This window comes from Saccostrea cucullata, unplaced genomic scaffold, assembly GCF_032062105.1.
Source record: "Saccostrea cucullata isolate Sc308-1 unplaced genomic scaffold, CSIRO_AGI_Scuc_v1 ctg135, whole genome shotgun sequence".
Classification (NCBI taxonomy): Eukaryota; Metazoa; Mollusca; class Bivalvia; order Ostreida; family Ostreidae; genus Saccostrea; species Saccostrea cuccullata.
In genome coordinates, this window is record NW_026933790.1 from 38955 (window position 1) to 53526 (window position 14572).

A 14572-nucleotide genomic window follows, 5' to 3' on the forward strand; every position below is an offset into this window, starting at 1 on the left:
CTGTATTTTTTCTCGGTTCGATACACGGTACAAAATCTCTACTTTCGGTTCGGTTCGTTTTTCGGTCGGGATCGTCATTCAGTCGGGTTTGGCATAAGGTTTAAACATGCTTCCCTGTATAATTAGTTCAAGGACGTAAATTTTTGTGGACTTAAGTTTGTAAAATAATTTTTATCAGTCAAATCGATTAAATTGATTTATTCTATCCACTTTGCACATAAATTAATTGACTAGATTAAGTAAAAGGAAGCATAAAACAACAGTTAACTTTGTTTCAAAACAGTTGACTATGTTTCCTTCTATCAAATATATCGTATCGAAAATAACCGAACCGAGACCAAATTTTACGATACGTATTGAACCGCGAAGGAGGCGTATCGTTTCACCCCTAACATGTAGTATTATAAACCATGGGTCTTTAAATCATTTACAAAAATGTTGAGGTGTTAAAACAAAAATAAAGGTATGGAACTCTTTCCACAGGGTACCTTCTTTAGCCAATAAAATTTTTTCTGAAATTCCAAATACCAGAATACTTCCTGATATATATTCTGAAACCGTGCAATTCCAAAAATGACCTTTTTACTTGACATCAGCTTGAGCCTTTGAAGAAATATGCTAATTGTTAAATACAAATGACTGGGTGATTTTTCATGCCCCAAAGGCCGAAGCAAATTTCAAGTAAAAAATGTAGGTCAATTTCGAAATTGATTTCAGAATATCTCTGGGATGTACTTGGAATTTCGGAATTTTTAATTAGTAATGAGAAATGAAGATTGTTTATACATGTATACAAATAGATTTATATAGCATGTATAGAAAATAAACTTTTAAAGCATTTGATTTTAAAGTATTTTATTAGCAAAAATGGGTACCAAATTTTAAGGAGTTCCATACCTATATCTTTTATATATATCCCAATTTTTCTTTAAGTTGGATTTAAGCAATCCAAAGGCCTGTGTTATAAAAAAAGGATATTTATTTCCAATCTTTTTAAATATTTTTATAATGAAAATGTAGATTAAGACCTGAAAAGAGCTGATGATACAGTTTTGGTGTACATATATTTTTCTTGCTTTTTAGTTTGGGAACACTTGTTACTGTAACTCCGTTCTACAAGCCCTCTATTTCTGTCGACCGTTCCGAGAGAGAGTTCTTCAGTTCAAGCAGCACCAGAAAAATAACAAAAAGGAATCACTACTGACCTGCTTAGCAGATCTGTTCTACAGCATAGCCACACAAAAGAAAAAAGTGGGCACAATCGCTCCAAAGAAGTTCATCACTCGACTGAGAAAAGAGTATGGTAAGTAAACATGCTGTTAAATGATGGAAGATGATTTTTTGAAATTTTAATTTCCAAAAAGAAAAATAAGATTATTAATACCATTTTAATTTTAAAGTTCTACTCTGTGCAACCAAAGATTTACTGATTTATTCTCCCCCGGAGGCCATACGAGGCTGTTTTAATGTCAAGAAACAAATTTAAAAACATTTCAGCAGATGTCATTCAGAAGAAAGTGATTAAGAAATACAAATTTATTATAAAATCTTACAATTAATACCATACATATTAATGATACACTGTATTTATTCAATTTTTAAATTTGTATAATGCCCTTCTTTTTTTTCTCCAGAGCTCTTTGACAATTTCATGCAGCAGGATGCTCATGAGTTTCTGAATTACTTGCTAAACAGAGTGTCTGAGCTTCTTCAAGGTGAGTGCACAGTCTGTAAACAAGAAGAAATTAGAAAAAAAAATTTTTTACATCTGTAATTGTATACATTGTACATTCACAGTCAAACTTTGTTATCTCTAACTTCAGAGAAGAAACAAAATAGAGATAGTTTTATTGCGTTATTTCTATTTATAGCAGAAAAACAAGGAAATAAAGGTAAAGCTAACGGAGCAGAAAATCAGAATAAGACGGAACCCACGTGGGTAGAAGAGTTATTCCAGGGCACCTTTACCAATGAAACACGATGTCTCAATTGTGAAACAGTAAGCATGTCGATGATTAATGATAAGGGTACTGTAAACCAACTTTTATTCACGTGCGAGAAATTTATGCAATATTTGAGAGAGCCTCTTCATCGTGAATATTTCTTGTCGCGAACTGGTCCTAAAAGTCTGTGTGTCTATTATCAAAAGATCCAAAAAAGGCTTGATCGAAAAAATTTATTGTAGCGAACTACTTTACAGTGGTAGATCGCGAATTAAAGTCACGAATAAAAGTTGGTTTACAGTATTATAAATGGTTGATGGCCATCTTTGAAATGTTGTCAGCTTTTACCTAGAACTATACAAGTATAGGTGTTAAAATGTATTGATTATTTACTAGAATTCAAAATCAGTCACTGAATTAATATAAAGAGGTGTTGTTGATGTTTAGGTGAGCAGTAAGGATGAGGATTTTCTGGATCTGTCAGTGGACGTAGAACAGAACACTAGTATAACTCACTGTCTGAGAGGCTTCAGCAGTATGGAGACGCTAAGTGCTGAGCACAAGTATTACTGTGAAGTGTGCTGTAGCAAGCAGGAGGCACAGAAAAGGTGAGCACAAGTATTACTGTAGCAAACAGGAAGCACAGAAAAGGTGAGCACAAGTATTAATGTGAAGTGTGCTGTAGCAAACAGGAAGCACAGAAAAGGTGAGCACAAGTATTACTGAGAAGTGTGCTGTAGCAAACAGGAAGCACAGATAAGGTAAGCACAAATATGACTGTGAAGTGTGTTGTAGTTAGGAAGCACAGAAAAAGGTGAGCATAAGTATTACTGTTAAGTGTGCTATAGCCAACAAGAGAGACAGAAAAAGTGGGCATTATATTTGTATAATGAAACTACATGTACATACATTACACCTCTTGATTGGAATATCTGAGATATTCTGATATTTTATAAGGATTATTTTGATGAAATATTTATCCCAGGAACTGTACATTGATAATTTTAATACATGTACTTAGCACAGGTTTGAATGTGTACACTCACAATCTTATCTAATTCTTTTTTAACAGAATGAGAGTGAAGAAACTTCCACAGATTTTAGCCCTGCATTTAAAACGATTTAAATATATGGAACAGATGAACAGATTTACCAAGCTCTCCTACCGAGTTGTCTTTCCTCTGGAACTTCGACTGTTCAATACGGTAAATTAAAGAGTTTAGAGTAATACATGTAGATTTATAATAATGTAATACAGTGTATATTCTATTTTCCCCTCTATCTGAAGTTTTTAAGGATACATATTTAAATCAATCCTTCTCCGATGTAGTCTGTGAGGGTTATCTTTGACTGTCCCGTTTGTTTTTGTTTTTTTTTGACTGTCTCGTTTGTTTGTTTTTTTTACTGTCCTGTTTGTTTTTTCAGTCTGACGATGCCTGTAATCCAGACCGAATGTATGACCTTGTTGCCGTGGTGATACACATAGGAAGTAGTCTCAATCGGGGCCATTACATCAGCATCGTCAAAAGTGATGGGTTCTGGTTGCTGTTTGACGATGATATAGTGGATGTATGTTTTTATTTTATTTTTAAATAAATGTTTTATATCAGGTAAAAGGTTTGTAAAGTTTTACATAACTGTTTACATACAATGTATCTAAAAAGAATTAAGTTCTTTTGTCTGTTTGATTCTCAACTTTATTTGTATAGTTGTATATTTTTTATTGTATTTTAATTTTATTTATGTATGCCTACATGATTTCAAAGGTAATGAAAGAGAAATGGCTTGCAAACAATGGCAGTTTACTGGATAATTTTGAAAGAAATGGTTTACATTTTGTAGAAAATCGATTCCAGTACAATAGAAGATTTCTATGGAATCCCATCAGACTTGCAGAAGAATTCCGAGACAGGCTACATACTGTTTTATCAGTCGAGAGAGTAGACAACATCTCCATATTGTACAGAACCTCCAGGCCTGCTCCACTGGCAATCAGCTGTTTTTATTCCTTGTATATTACAAGGAGAATTCTATCACTACAGAGATGTGGTATTTGTGACCAGAGGTATTTGTTGTTGTTTCTTTCTTTGTCTGATGGATGTGCTTAACGGGTCACATTGTTATGAAAATTTACTTCATTTCTCCATGTGATATTGTTGTATTCACGTTCATTGATCAGTGGTATTCCGATAAAGGTTTACCATAGAGTTATAAATGGTTTTCCATGATAAAGGACATGCCATATTGAATGTGTATGGTGTGATATTTTGCTTTATTTGACCTCATTTATTGATCATGCCAGGGATGAGAATGTAATGATAGTCATAATTTAAAACCAACATTATTTAATCTTCAACATTTTTTAATTTGCTGTCAAGATATTGTTTCATATTGGATATAGGTATGATGAATAATTGATGATGCTCTGATGAATTCTTAATGGAAAAGTTAGATGCTGGTGAACATTTACTCTAATAGTGCAATGTTAGCATTTAACCACTGTTTTATTATGATATTTTAAATCATTCCTCATATTTACATACAGATATTTTATACATATTACTTGTATGTACATTAAACATTTATTCTAAAATAATTATTTTATACTGAAAAAGTACTGAAGTATACAAGATCATTTTTATGATGATTGTGAAAAAGCAGTTTTTTAAATCAAATTTTCAATTAAAGATGAGGAAAATACATTTTTTTTTTTTTTTTTTTTTTTACAAAACTTCATTATTTTTGGACAGACATTATTATTACTCTACTTGACAGGCTGAGATCTACAAAGAATCCTTTGAAAGGAGTAAGATAAATAGATCTAAATTCATATCATTTTTTTCTATAAAAGTTAGTGCTAATGAAATATGGTACACTAAGATAAATTGTATTTTACACTAAGGTTTTAAGCCTCTTACTTTTGTTGTATGCTTATTTAATATACATAGAAATAATAATTATCCCTTTTGTTTACAAACATGCCATTAGTATTGATACTGTGAAATGATTATTTATGTACCTTGGGAAATTAAATGATGTAGTTGCTGAAGTGATTGTAAATTGATCCTTGTAATGTACAGCGAAGTTGAAGTGATTGTAAATTGATCCCTGTAATGAACTGCTCTATTGTAATGCTGTGTCACCAACTGCTTCTCTGTTTAAGGGAATCTTTTGTATTAATCATGTGTTGATTTTATTGTACATGTAGTGTTTTCATCATTCCTGAGTGAAGCGTTTGGTCCTTCACTTAGATATATACATGTAGATAGTTTAAGATGTCAGGTGTGTCTGACACAGTAACACTTATGTGGGTCGATCTTTCTATTACTACAGATCTTTCACTTATAACCAATTTAAGGTAACAGGTTTACGTTTAGTGGCTTAGTCTTCATAGTGGGTTTATCTTTCCCATGATAAAATTCTGTACAAAAGAATGTCTGTGCATTAATCATTGGTAGATTTACTTTTATACTCAAGGTATGTTTTCTGATAAATCATTTTCTAAGTAGATCTTGTTTAAAGAAGAGCAAACTATACAAAAGTTACATAAATTTGCATATTTCACATATACATGTAGCAGATTATCAGTTTTTGCTTCTTTCAATGTGTATAATATTTTACTAGTTGTTTAGTATCCTCCAAGTGAAAACAAAAATAAGATCAGTGCTATGTAAACCATATTTTAAGTTCCATTTTTAGTATGGATGAGGAAGATTTCATCCTTGTGAAGGGTAACAAGAAATTGATAGGAAAAGTATTGCATCAATTCATATTACATGTATATGTTGTGGTCCCAGCATTGCTAATTTTACTGTAGAGTTTGTGATACTGTCCAGTTTGTGATATTACATCGGACACTCTCTTCTTACATTGTACATATTAACACTGTGGAATATTCCAATTATGTTGTACAAAATGTAGATATTTTCTGTGTACAAACATGAGATGTATATTTGATAACCAAGATAAAAATTTGTTTTAAAATTTTAGTGTACTTTTTTTTTATTTCAAAAAAATTCTTCTTTGGTAATGCAGTTACATTATTAATTCAACAAAATTATGATGTAATTATTTTACCTAATACATGATTTCTAACATGAACACATTTACATGTTACAGAATGACAAAGAAACCTGAACTTCACTATTCAAGATTATTTTTTATCAAACTTAATATAATGATATACTGACAGTACAGATAATAACACCTACAACAATAGGAAAAAAATCTGACCTCTTTAATAAATTATGTTTTGTTTTTTTTTTTACATGTATCTTCCATGTAAAATATGGGGGTAACATTTGTAATTGATGAGCTGACAAACTCAATTACTATGATCTATTACTAAGGCTGGGAGGACAGGCAGACAGACAAGGTGATTCCTAAATATTATACCTCTCTCATATATTCAGACACCTTCCATGTAACAAGAGGCCCAAGGGCAACATCGCTCACCTGAACACTGGCTAGGAAAAAAAAACTGATCAACCATTGTGGTCCCACCCTACCCCTGGAGGTCATGATTTGAACAATCTTGAATACACCACCTGAGGATGCTTCAATATAAAAAAAAGATGAATCATAGCTTTGCTGTTCTTGAGAAGAGCATTTTTCTATAGGCCTATATTATACCTCCATATAATTATGACCAATCATGGTTTTGCTGTCCTTGAAACAAAGGTTTTAAAGATTTTCCCTATACATACCTATGTAAAACTTTGACCATCCATTGTGGCCCCACCCTACCCCCAGGGGTCAAGATTAGAACAAACCTGAATCTACACACCTGAGGATGCTTCCACATGAGTTTCATCTTTCTTGGCCCAGTGGTTCTTGAGAAGAGTTTTTAAAAATGCCATTGATTTTTCAATAATTCATAATTATTTTCTCTTAGAAGAGGATGTGGCCCTTCATTTGAAAAAAACCTGATTCTAAACTACCTGAGGATGCTTCCACATGAGTTTCATCTTTCTTGGCCCAGTGGTTCTTGAGAAGAGTTTTTAAAAATGCCATTGATTTTTCAATAATTCATAATTATTTCCCCTTAGAAGAGGATGTGGCCCTTCATTTGAAAAAAACTTGAATCTTCTTCACCCAAGGATACTTTGTGGCATGTTTTGTTAAAATTGGCCCAGTGGTTTTTGAGAAGAAGATGAAAATGTTAAAAGTTTACAACAAAGCCAACAATGACAGACAAATTTTGATCAGAAAAGCCCACTTGAGCCTTGAATTATTTTCATTTGACAATAGATGACAATGGGGAAACACTGACAAAATAACAAAAGTTTCTTAAAACCAAACAAATCTTTAGAGGGGGTGGGTATGGGTTAAAGTTTTTTAATGTTTTCCATATCTGATAAATCCATGACTTTGATACATGTACTTGTACAATTACAACATGTAAAACTAAAAAAATCTTGAGAAGGTGAGTAGAAACATTATTTCAGTGTCATACATGGTCCCCCAATTTTTGTTGGTGGTGGTGGCCTGGGTTTGGAATGGGGGAAGAGTCCCACTACTCAACATTGCACTTAACAAGCTGTAAATAAAATTTATACAAATACTTATTTGACTGCATGATTACTTGAAATGCTGTGGATTTGTTTTCGTACAAGTTCAGAATTGTGATGTTCTCAAATCTGCTCTTTGTCAAACAGTATGGTATCTCATTATCGCACACAGTGAGAACAGCAAAATGGAATGTGATATTGACATCTGAGAGAATATTTTTCACCACATTTAGAGCATGTCCCATGGCATCTCCCTTATGACTAGCTCCTGTTGCAACCTGTATAAGATACAGGATGGAATCTTCTTTTGTTTTTGGCATCTTTGCAGAGGAACAAGCAACATCCATTCTGACTTTTTCATACACAAAGTAATCGATATCCATAAAATTGTAAACCTTGGGGTATACAACGAAAGAGTCGTGTGATGGTATAAGGTTTTTCTTCATATACAAGGCAAACAATGCAACATTCCTTTCCACACCCTTCAGACCATCGGGTATGTCTTTTTCATGTAAATCGACGAGTACCTCAGTCTCAGGCATGAAAAAATGTTCAGGTGGAATGTTGACAAGATGCCATCCAGTTGTTGGTTGCACAGGACATCGCGCATTTGAAGGCTCATATACAGTTTTCGCAACATAGCAAGGTTTGGGGACAAGAGCAATTCCATGGTTCTTTTGGACTAGTAAAAGAAGTTTTTCGAACTCTTTTCTTGCCCCACCAGCCTGAAACATGATGGGAAAAATTTCATCATCTGCCAAGTCATCTACAAGTACTTCAAATTTGTATGGAAATTTCCTTTTCCAATCACCAGCCAGAAATGGTTGCAGATGCCAGACCTTCAAACACGAGTCTCCTTCATCAAGACCATGCAAGCTTAGAAAGTTCTGCATATTTGTCCATGTCATCTTTGGTTACATTGCAATATTCTGTTTCAAATATATTTACTGCAATCATGACTTTTCTAGCCTGCTCTGTTGTAAAGATGTAAGGGCCATCATCTGGAATATGTTCTAGAAGAAGTGTAGTGTGAAGAATTAGTTTGGCATAGGTTTTATTTTCTCCACATCCCTTAAATCCAGCAATCTCTGCCTGTTTGATCTTTATGTATTGCCACAAAACTTGTTTCACTTTTTTATCAAGGCTGCGATAGCTATACATATAGTCCAACACCTCATGAAGCAATCTAGGCGACATTATAAACAATTTCGAAAATTCCTCATAGACTTCTTTTCCTTTCTGGGCAAGCCTTTGTTCTTGACATCCCTTCATTTTCAAAGTACCATTCCATATTGTCAAAAAAGAATCCTCATCAAGTTGTAATTCCCTTCCACAATCAATGGATCCTGTATGTGCACTGGAAGTAAACCCTGTTTCAATCACAATAAATCTTGAAACCTTTTGTTTTACAATTTTATAAACTTTCTCTCGATAATGGTCATTGAAAATTGTAACATGATCTATCACAAGGCAGCTGTTTTCTGGAATTTTTTCAGAAAAGGATGTAAACTTCTCCAAATTTTCATCACATTTCTCAATGTGTTGCAGGTCAATGTAATGAATATTAGCATCATTATTTCTCCTACATTCCAGGACATAGTACAGAGCAGATGACGATTTCCCAAGGCCTTGAATACCATACACATAATTCCATTCATTTTGAGAGTCTCTTTGACCATCAATAATACTCATAAAAGCATAATGAAACTTGGTTTTAAAGAAAAACACTTTTTCATTGAATGTCATTAAGTTAGCAAACATTTTTGCTTCCTCATCATCACAAGCATGTTGAATGATACTGCTATCAAATGCACCAGAAATCTAAAAAGAGTGTAAAAAAGATTTAGAATATTAAGTAATTAATCTAGTTGTTAATCAAAACAAGAGGACAACATGCCTTCTGAGTGATCTGGTTTATAACTGTAACCAAAATTTGTAATGGAATTAATTGTTAACAAAAGTGAGGAATAAAGGTGTAAAAAAAAAATAAATATTTTTTCTCCGTTTTTCTACTCCCTCAGCCTAGAATCAAGTGATCAACAATTCAGGTGTTATTGGTAGGTTGATATTTCCCCCCTAATTTCTAAATAATCAATCACTCTACATTCAATAACAAGAGGGCCATGGGCCTTAATGATTACTTGAGTATCATGGAATCATAGTTTAAATCTTATAAATATGCTGACTATAATGAAATACAAAAGTAAAAGTGGGTGTTTAAAACAAATCGAAAGCATCTAAACTTTATTAAGATTAAAATGCCCCAGAAAACATTAGAAACAAGAGGCCCAGGGGCCACATCACTCACCTGAGGAACTGGCTAGGTAAAAGCAAATATTAGGTCAACATGAAACATGATGGCTTTGCTGTTTAGAAGTTGATATAGCCTTTATTTTCCTTTGTTAGGATCCACTTAAATGGCTCCTCTATTCTTCTGATTGGTCATGATTTGAACAAATTTTAAATCTACATTATTTTTTTGGGTGCTTTTCTATTGATGATCAATCATGGCTTTGTTGTTCTTGTGAAGAATTTTAACTATTTTTCCCATGTATTCCTAAGTAAAGACTTGATTACCCACTGTGGCCCCACTCTACCCCCAGGGGTCATGATTTGAACAAACTTGAATCTACACTACCAGAGGATGCTTCAATATAACTATGACCAATCATGGATTGTTCTTGAGAAGAAAAATTTACCTATGTATTCCTGCGGGAAAATTTGATACCCCATTGTGGCCACACCCAATCCGATGGAGTCATTTCATGATTTGAACAAACTTGAATCTACACTACCTGTGGATGCTTTCATATAATTATGACCAATCATCGCTTTGCTGTTCTTGAGAAGAAGATTTTAAAATATTTTTCCTATGTTAAACTTTGATCCTCATTGTGGCCCCACCCTAGCTACCTCCAGGAGTCATGATTTGAACAATCTTGAATCTACGCTACCAGAGGATCATAATTTGTACCTGAATCTACACTACCAGAGGATGCTTCCCCATGAGTTTCATCTTTCCTGGCTCAGTGGTTCTTGAGAAGATTTTTAAAGATTTTTCTTAATGTATTCCTATGTTATATTTTGATCCCCCATTGTAGCCCCACCCTACCCCCGGGGGTCATCATTTGAACAAATTTGAATCTCCACTACCTGAGAATGCTTCCACATTAGTTTTATCTTTCCTGGCCCAGTGGTTCTTGAGCAGATTTTTAAAAGATGCCATTTATTTTTCACTAATTCATAATTACCGGTATCTCCCCTTGGAGGAGGGCATGCCCCATCATTTGAATGCACTTAAATCCCCTTTCTCAAGGATTCTTTGTGGCAAGTTTGGTTGAAATTGGCTCAGTGGTTCTTTTGAAGGAGATGAAAATGTGAAAAGTTTATGCTGATGCCAACAAACGAGAAAACAACGACAGACAACAGAAATTTTGATCAGAAAAGCTCACGTGAGCCTTTGGCTCTGGTGAGCTAAAAATGTGAATAGTTTACAAACAGATTGACAGACAGAGAGACAGATGCCAGGTGATAAAGAAAGTTCACTGGAGCTTTCAGCTTAGGTGAGCTAACAATTACCGGTAGGATTTTTTTTTAAGCTGGGCCTTCCTCTCTAATATTGGAAAAAACCTTTCTTTTGTTAAGGAAAAAATATTTTTCTTAATATATAGACAATGTAAACTAGTATGAAGAACATTCTATACAGAACTATGCCATAATTATGGAGAAATTTCTTAAGAACAGTGTCACTATAATTAATTAAATCTTATCATAAAATCAGACTTACATCTAAGCCCCCAGAGGTCTTCTCCATCATTTTTCCTGAAAAAGTGAAAATAAAACAAAGTTATACACTGTACAAGCAATCATCATAAACATGTACAATATACATTATGCATTTTTATTAGACTAAGTTTAAACCAGAAGTCTCTGTCGAGACTGTAGCTCTACTGGTTTATACCTAAAACAAAGGAAGAGAAAAGTAGCAGTTGGGACTAGAGACTTTAAAACAGCGATAAGTAAAAAAAATGATCCTTGCCACTCATCAAAATAAAAACCTATGCACAGAATTATGTATCTTAGTATAGTCTACTTGTGTGCCAAGTTATATTGAAATCGGACCAAAAGTGTAGGAGGAGTAGCATTTTGAAAGAATTTCACAGAAATTTTTATTTTTAGTAACCATGGCAACACCGTTTATCAAAATCAAAAACCAATGCACAGAATTATGTATCTTAGTGTAGTCTACTTATGTGCCAAGTTATATTGAAATCGAACCAAAACTGTAGAAGGAGTAGCATTTTGAAAGAATTTCACAGAAATTTCGATTTTTAGTAACCATGGCAACACCATTCATCGAAATCAAAAACCGATGCACTATTTTATGTATCTTAGTGTAGTCTACTTGTGTACCAAGTTATATTGAAATCAGACCAAAATTGTAGGAGGAGTAGCATTTTGAAAGACTTTCACAGAAATTTCTATTTTTAGTAACCACGGCAACACCGTTCATCGAAATCAAAAACCAATGCACAGAATTATGTATCTTAGTGTAGGCTACTTGTGTGCCAAGTTATATTGAAATCGGACCAAAACTGTAGGAGGAGTAGCATTTTGAATAATTGTTTACAGACAGACAGACAGACGGACGGACGACGGACGCATTACTATCGCATAAGCTCTTCTGGTCTCTGACCAGTAGAGCTAAAAATCTAGCTAGACCCTAAAAAGGGCATGGTAATCCAAGAATCAAAAAGGGCACTTTATGCTGCAACAAGCTTTCATGATGGCATCTTTTAAAGTATTTGAAATTAAAAACATTTACATAATGTACATGTACTTTTATTATCATTTAAGGCCAACAATAAACAAGAGGCCCAGGGGCCACATCGCTCACCTGAGCATATTGGCTAGAAAAGGCACAAATCAGTTAAGTATTGAAAAGAAGGCTTGAATTTTAAACTGTTTGAGAATACTTCCAACTTCCATATCAATAACAATGGCTTTACTGTTCTTGAACAGAATTTTTTCCTGTATACAGTGAACCCTCGGATATCCGGACGCCAGATATCCGGATGCTTCAGTATCCGGACGATTTTTCATCGGAGCAAAATTCTTAAATGTTTTTTTGTCTTGTTTAACTGGTGATTCAGATATCCGGATGCTTCACATATCCGGACAAATTGACTGGGAACCAAAGCGTCCGGATAAATGAGGGTCCACTGTATTTCTTGGTAAAAATTTCATCCCCTTTGTGGCCCTTCCCTTACCCTGGAATCATGATTTGAACAAATGTGAATCTACACAACCTAATGATGCTTCCATATCAATATAACTAAACTATGGCCTTTTCATACTATAGAAGAGGATTTTTCTGTTGGATTCATATAAAACTACATACTCACAATGTCAAGGGTTTGTGATTTCTAGTTCGAGAAATCACAAACCCTTGACATTGTGCATGTTGTGAGGATGATAAAACTAGAAATATGTCCATAAGACATGAATGCCCTGCCAAGGTATATTAGTAAAGCAACATGAAAATTTGTATTAGTGTATAAAATTTGATCAGAATATCTTGAATAGTGATGCAGTTGATTGCTTACATTAGTATGCATCAGCTTATGACGTTTGACACTAATTTAAGAAAAGTGAGGTCAAGGTCAAGCAAAGGTTAAGGTCAAAACTGTTAATGCAGTTGCATATCTCTCATCAATATGTATCAGCATAATTATGAAGTTTAATAAAATTTTTATTAAACTTCATATGCTGATACATATTGAAATATCTAAAAATGATGTCTTTAATTAAAACTGACTTAAACACAATTTGATAAAAGTGAGGTCAAGGTCAAATAAAAGGTCAAGGTCAACATTGTTGATGCAGCTGAATTGCTTACATCAGTATGTATCAGCATATGAAGTTTAACACTGATTTAGGAAAAGTGAGGTCAAGGTCAAAGGGATACGTCAAGGTCAAAAATGTTGATGCAGTTGCATATCTCTAATCAATATGTATCAGCATATGAAGTTTGACACTGATACAGGAAAAGTGAGGTCAAGGTCAAAAATGTTGATGCAGTTGAATTGCTCTCATCGTTGTGTAACAGCATATGAAGTTTGATAACAAATATCTTGAATGGTATCTTTAAAACTGACAGAAACACCAATTAAAGATAATTGAGGTCAAGGTCAAAGGAAAGGTCAAGGTAAAAAAAAGTTGATGCAGTTGAATAGCTCTCATTAGTATGTATCAATATGTGAAGTTTGATAACACCATCTTGAATGGTATGTTTAAAACTGAACTAAACAGTGAAGCCAAGGACAAAGGAAAGGTCAAGGTAAAAAAAAGTTGATGCAGTTGCATAGCTCTCATCAATATCTATCAGCATATGAAGTTTGATGAAAATATCTTGGATAGTTTCTTTGAAACTTAGCTTTGAACAGAGCTAAATGAAAAGTGTGAGGGAAAGACAGACGGAAGGACAGAAGGATGGAAGGACGGAAGATGGACATGACAAACACTATATGCCCCAGCCATATTCATGGCGGGGCATAAAAAACTTTGATCGTTTATTGTGGCCCAGCTCTACCAGACCCACCACCCCCCTCATGATTTGAACAAACTTGTTTCTAAACTATCCGAGGACACTTCCATTAAATATATGACTAATCATAGCTTTGCTGTTTCCAAAAGAAAATTTTTAATGATTTTTTTTTATTTCCTATGTAAATCTTTGATTTAATGTTGTGGCCCGCCCTACACCCGTGGGTCATGATTTGAATAAACTTGCATGATTCTACACTACCTGAGGATGCTTAAGTTTTATTTTTCTTTTTTAAAAGATTTTCCGATTTTCCGTATCATGATATTCCTAGATGTAAAACTTTGATTTTCTTTTGTGGTTCCATCCTACCCTCAGGGGTCATGATATATGCTAAATTCACCATTTAATTAAAATTCCCATATAAAAAAGGCATTTCTTTTTATGCTAAATACACTGTAAACAACTATAATCCTGAAGAATTTTACCATTCACGCAGTGCTCCAAGTGGTAGAAATCTAGCAGGCTAGGAGAAATAGAAATCGGGAAAATAATATTTGCACTTTTCAGTTTCA

General features: G+C 33.9%; 2 protein-coding genes across 2 annotated transcripts in view; one reads left to right on the forward strand and one right to left on the reverse strand.

Moving 5' to 3' along the window:
• The window catches only part of LOC134239345 (inositol polyphosphate-4-phosphatase type I A-like), a 42772-nt gene extending 38120 nt beyond the window's left edge, over positions 1 to 4652 (forward strand). The window contains exons 26-32 of the mRNA XM_062721507.1: positions 1084 to 1303; positions 1635 to 1715; positions 1872 to 1999; positions 2391 to 2551; positions 3016 to 3148; positions 3369 to 3512; positions 3786 to 4652. Of these exons, the coding sequence (XP_062577491.1) occupies positions 1084 to 1303; positions 1635 to 1715; positions 1872 to 1999; positions 2391 to 2551; positions 3016 to 3148; positions 3369 to 3512; positions 3786 to 3887 (969 nt within the window). The 3' untranslated portion in view covers positions 3888 to 4652. The remainder of the gene's footprint in view (positions 1 to 1083; positions 1304 to 1634; positions 1716 to 1871; positions 2000 to 2390; positions 2552 to 3015; positions 3149 to 3368; positions 3513 to 3785) is intronic.
• A 1506-nt stretch (positions 4653 to 6158) lies between these two features.
• LOC134239348 (uncharacterized) lies at positions 6159 to 14542 on the reverse strand. Its single transcript, XM_062721511.1, has 3 exons — positions 14453 to 14542; positions 11241 to 11275; positions 6159 to 9274 (listed from the first exon to the last, which is right to left on the reverse strand). The coding sequence occupies exons 2-3, from the start codon at positions 11268 to 11270 to the stop codon at positions 8315 to 8317; spliced, it is 990 nt and encodes a 329-aa protein (XP_062577495.1). The 5' UTR covers positions 11271 to 11275; positions 14453 to 14542; the 3' UTR covers positions 6159 to 8314.
• Between the last annotated feature and the right edge of the window lie 30 nt (positions 14543 to 14572).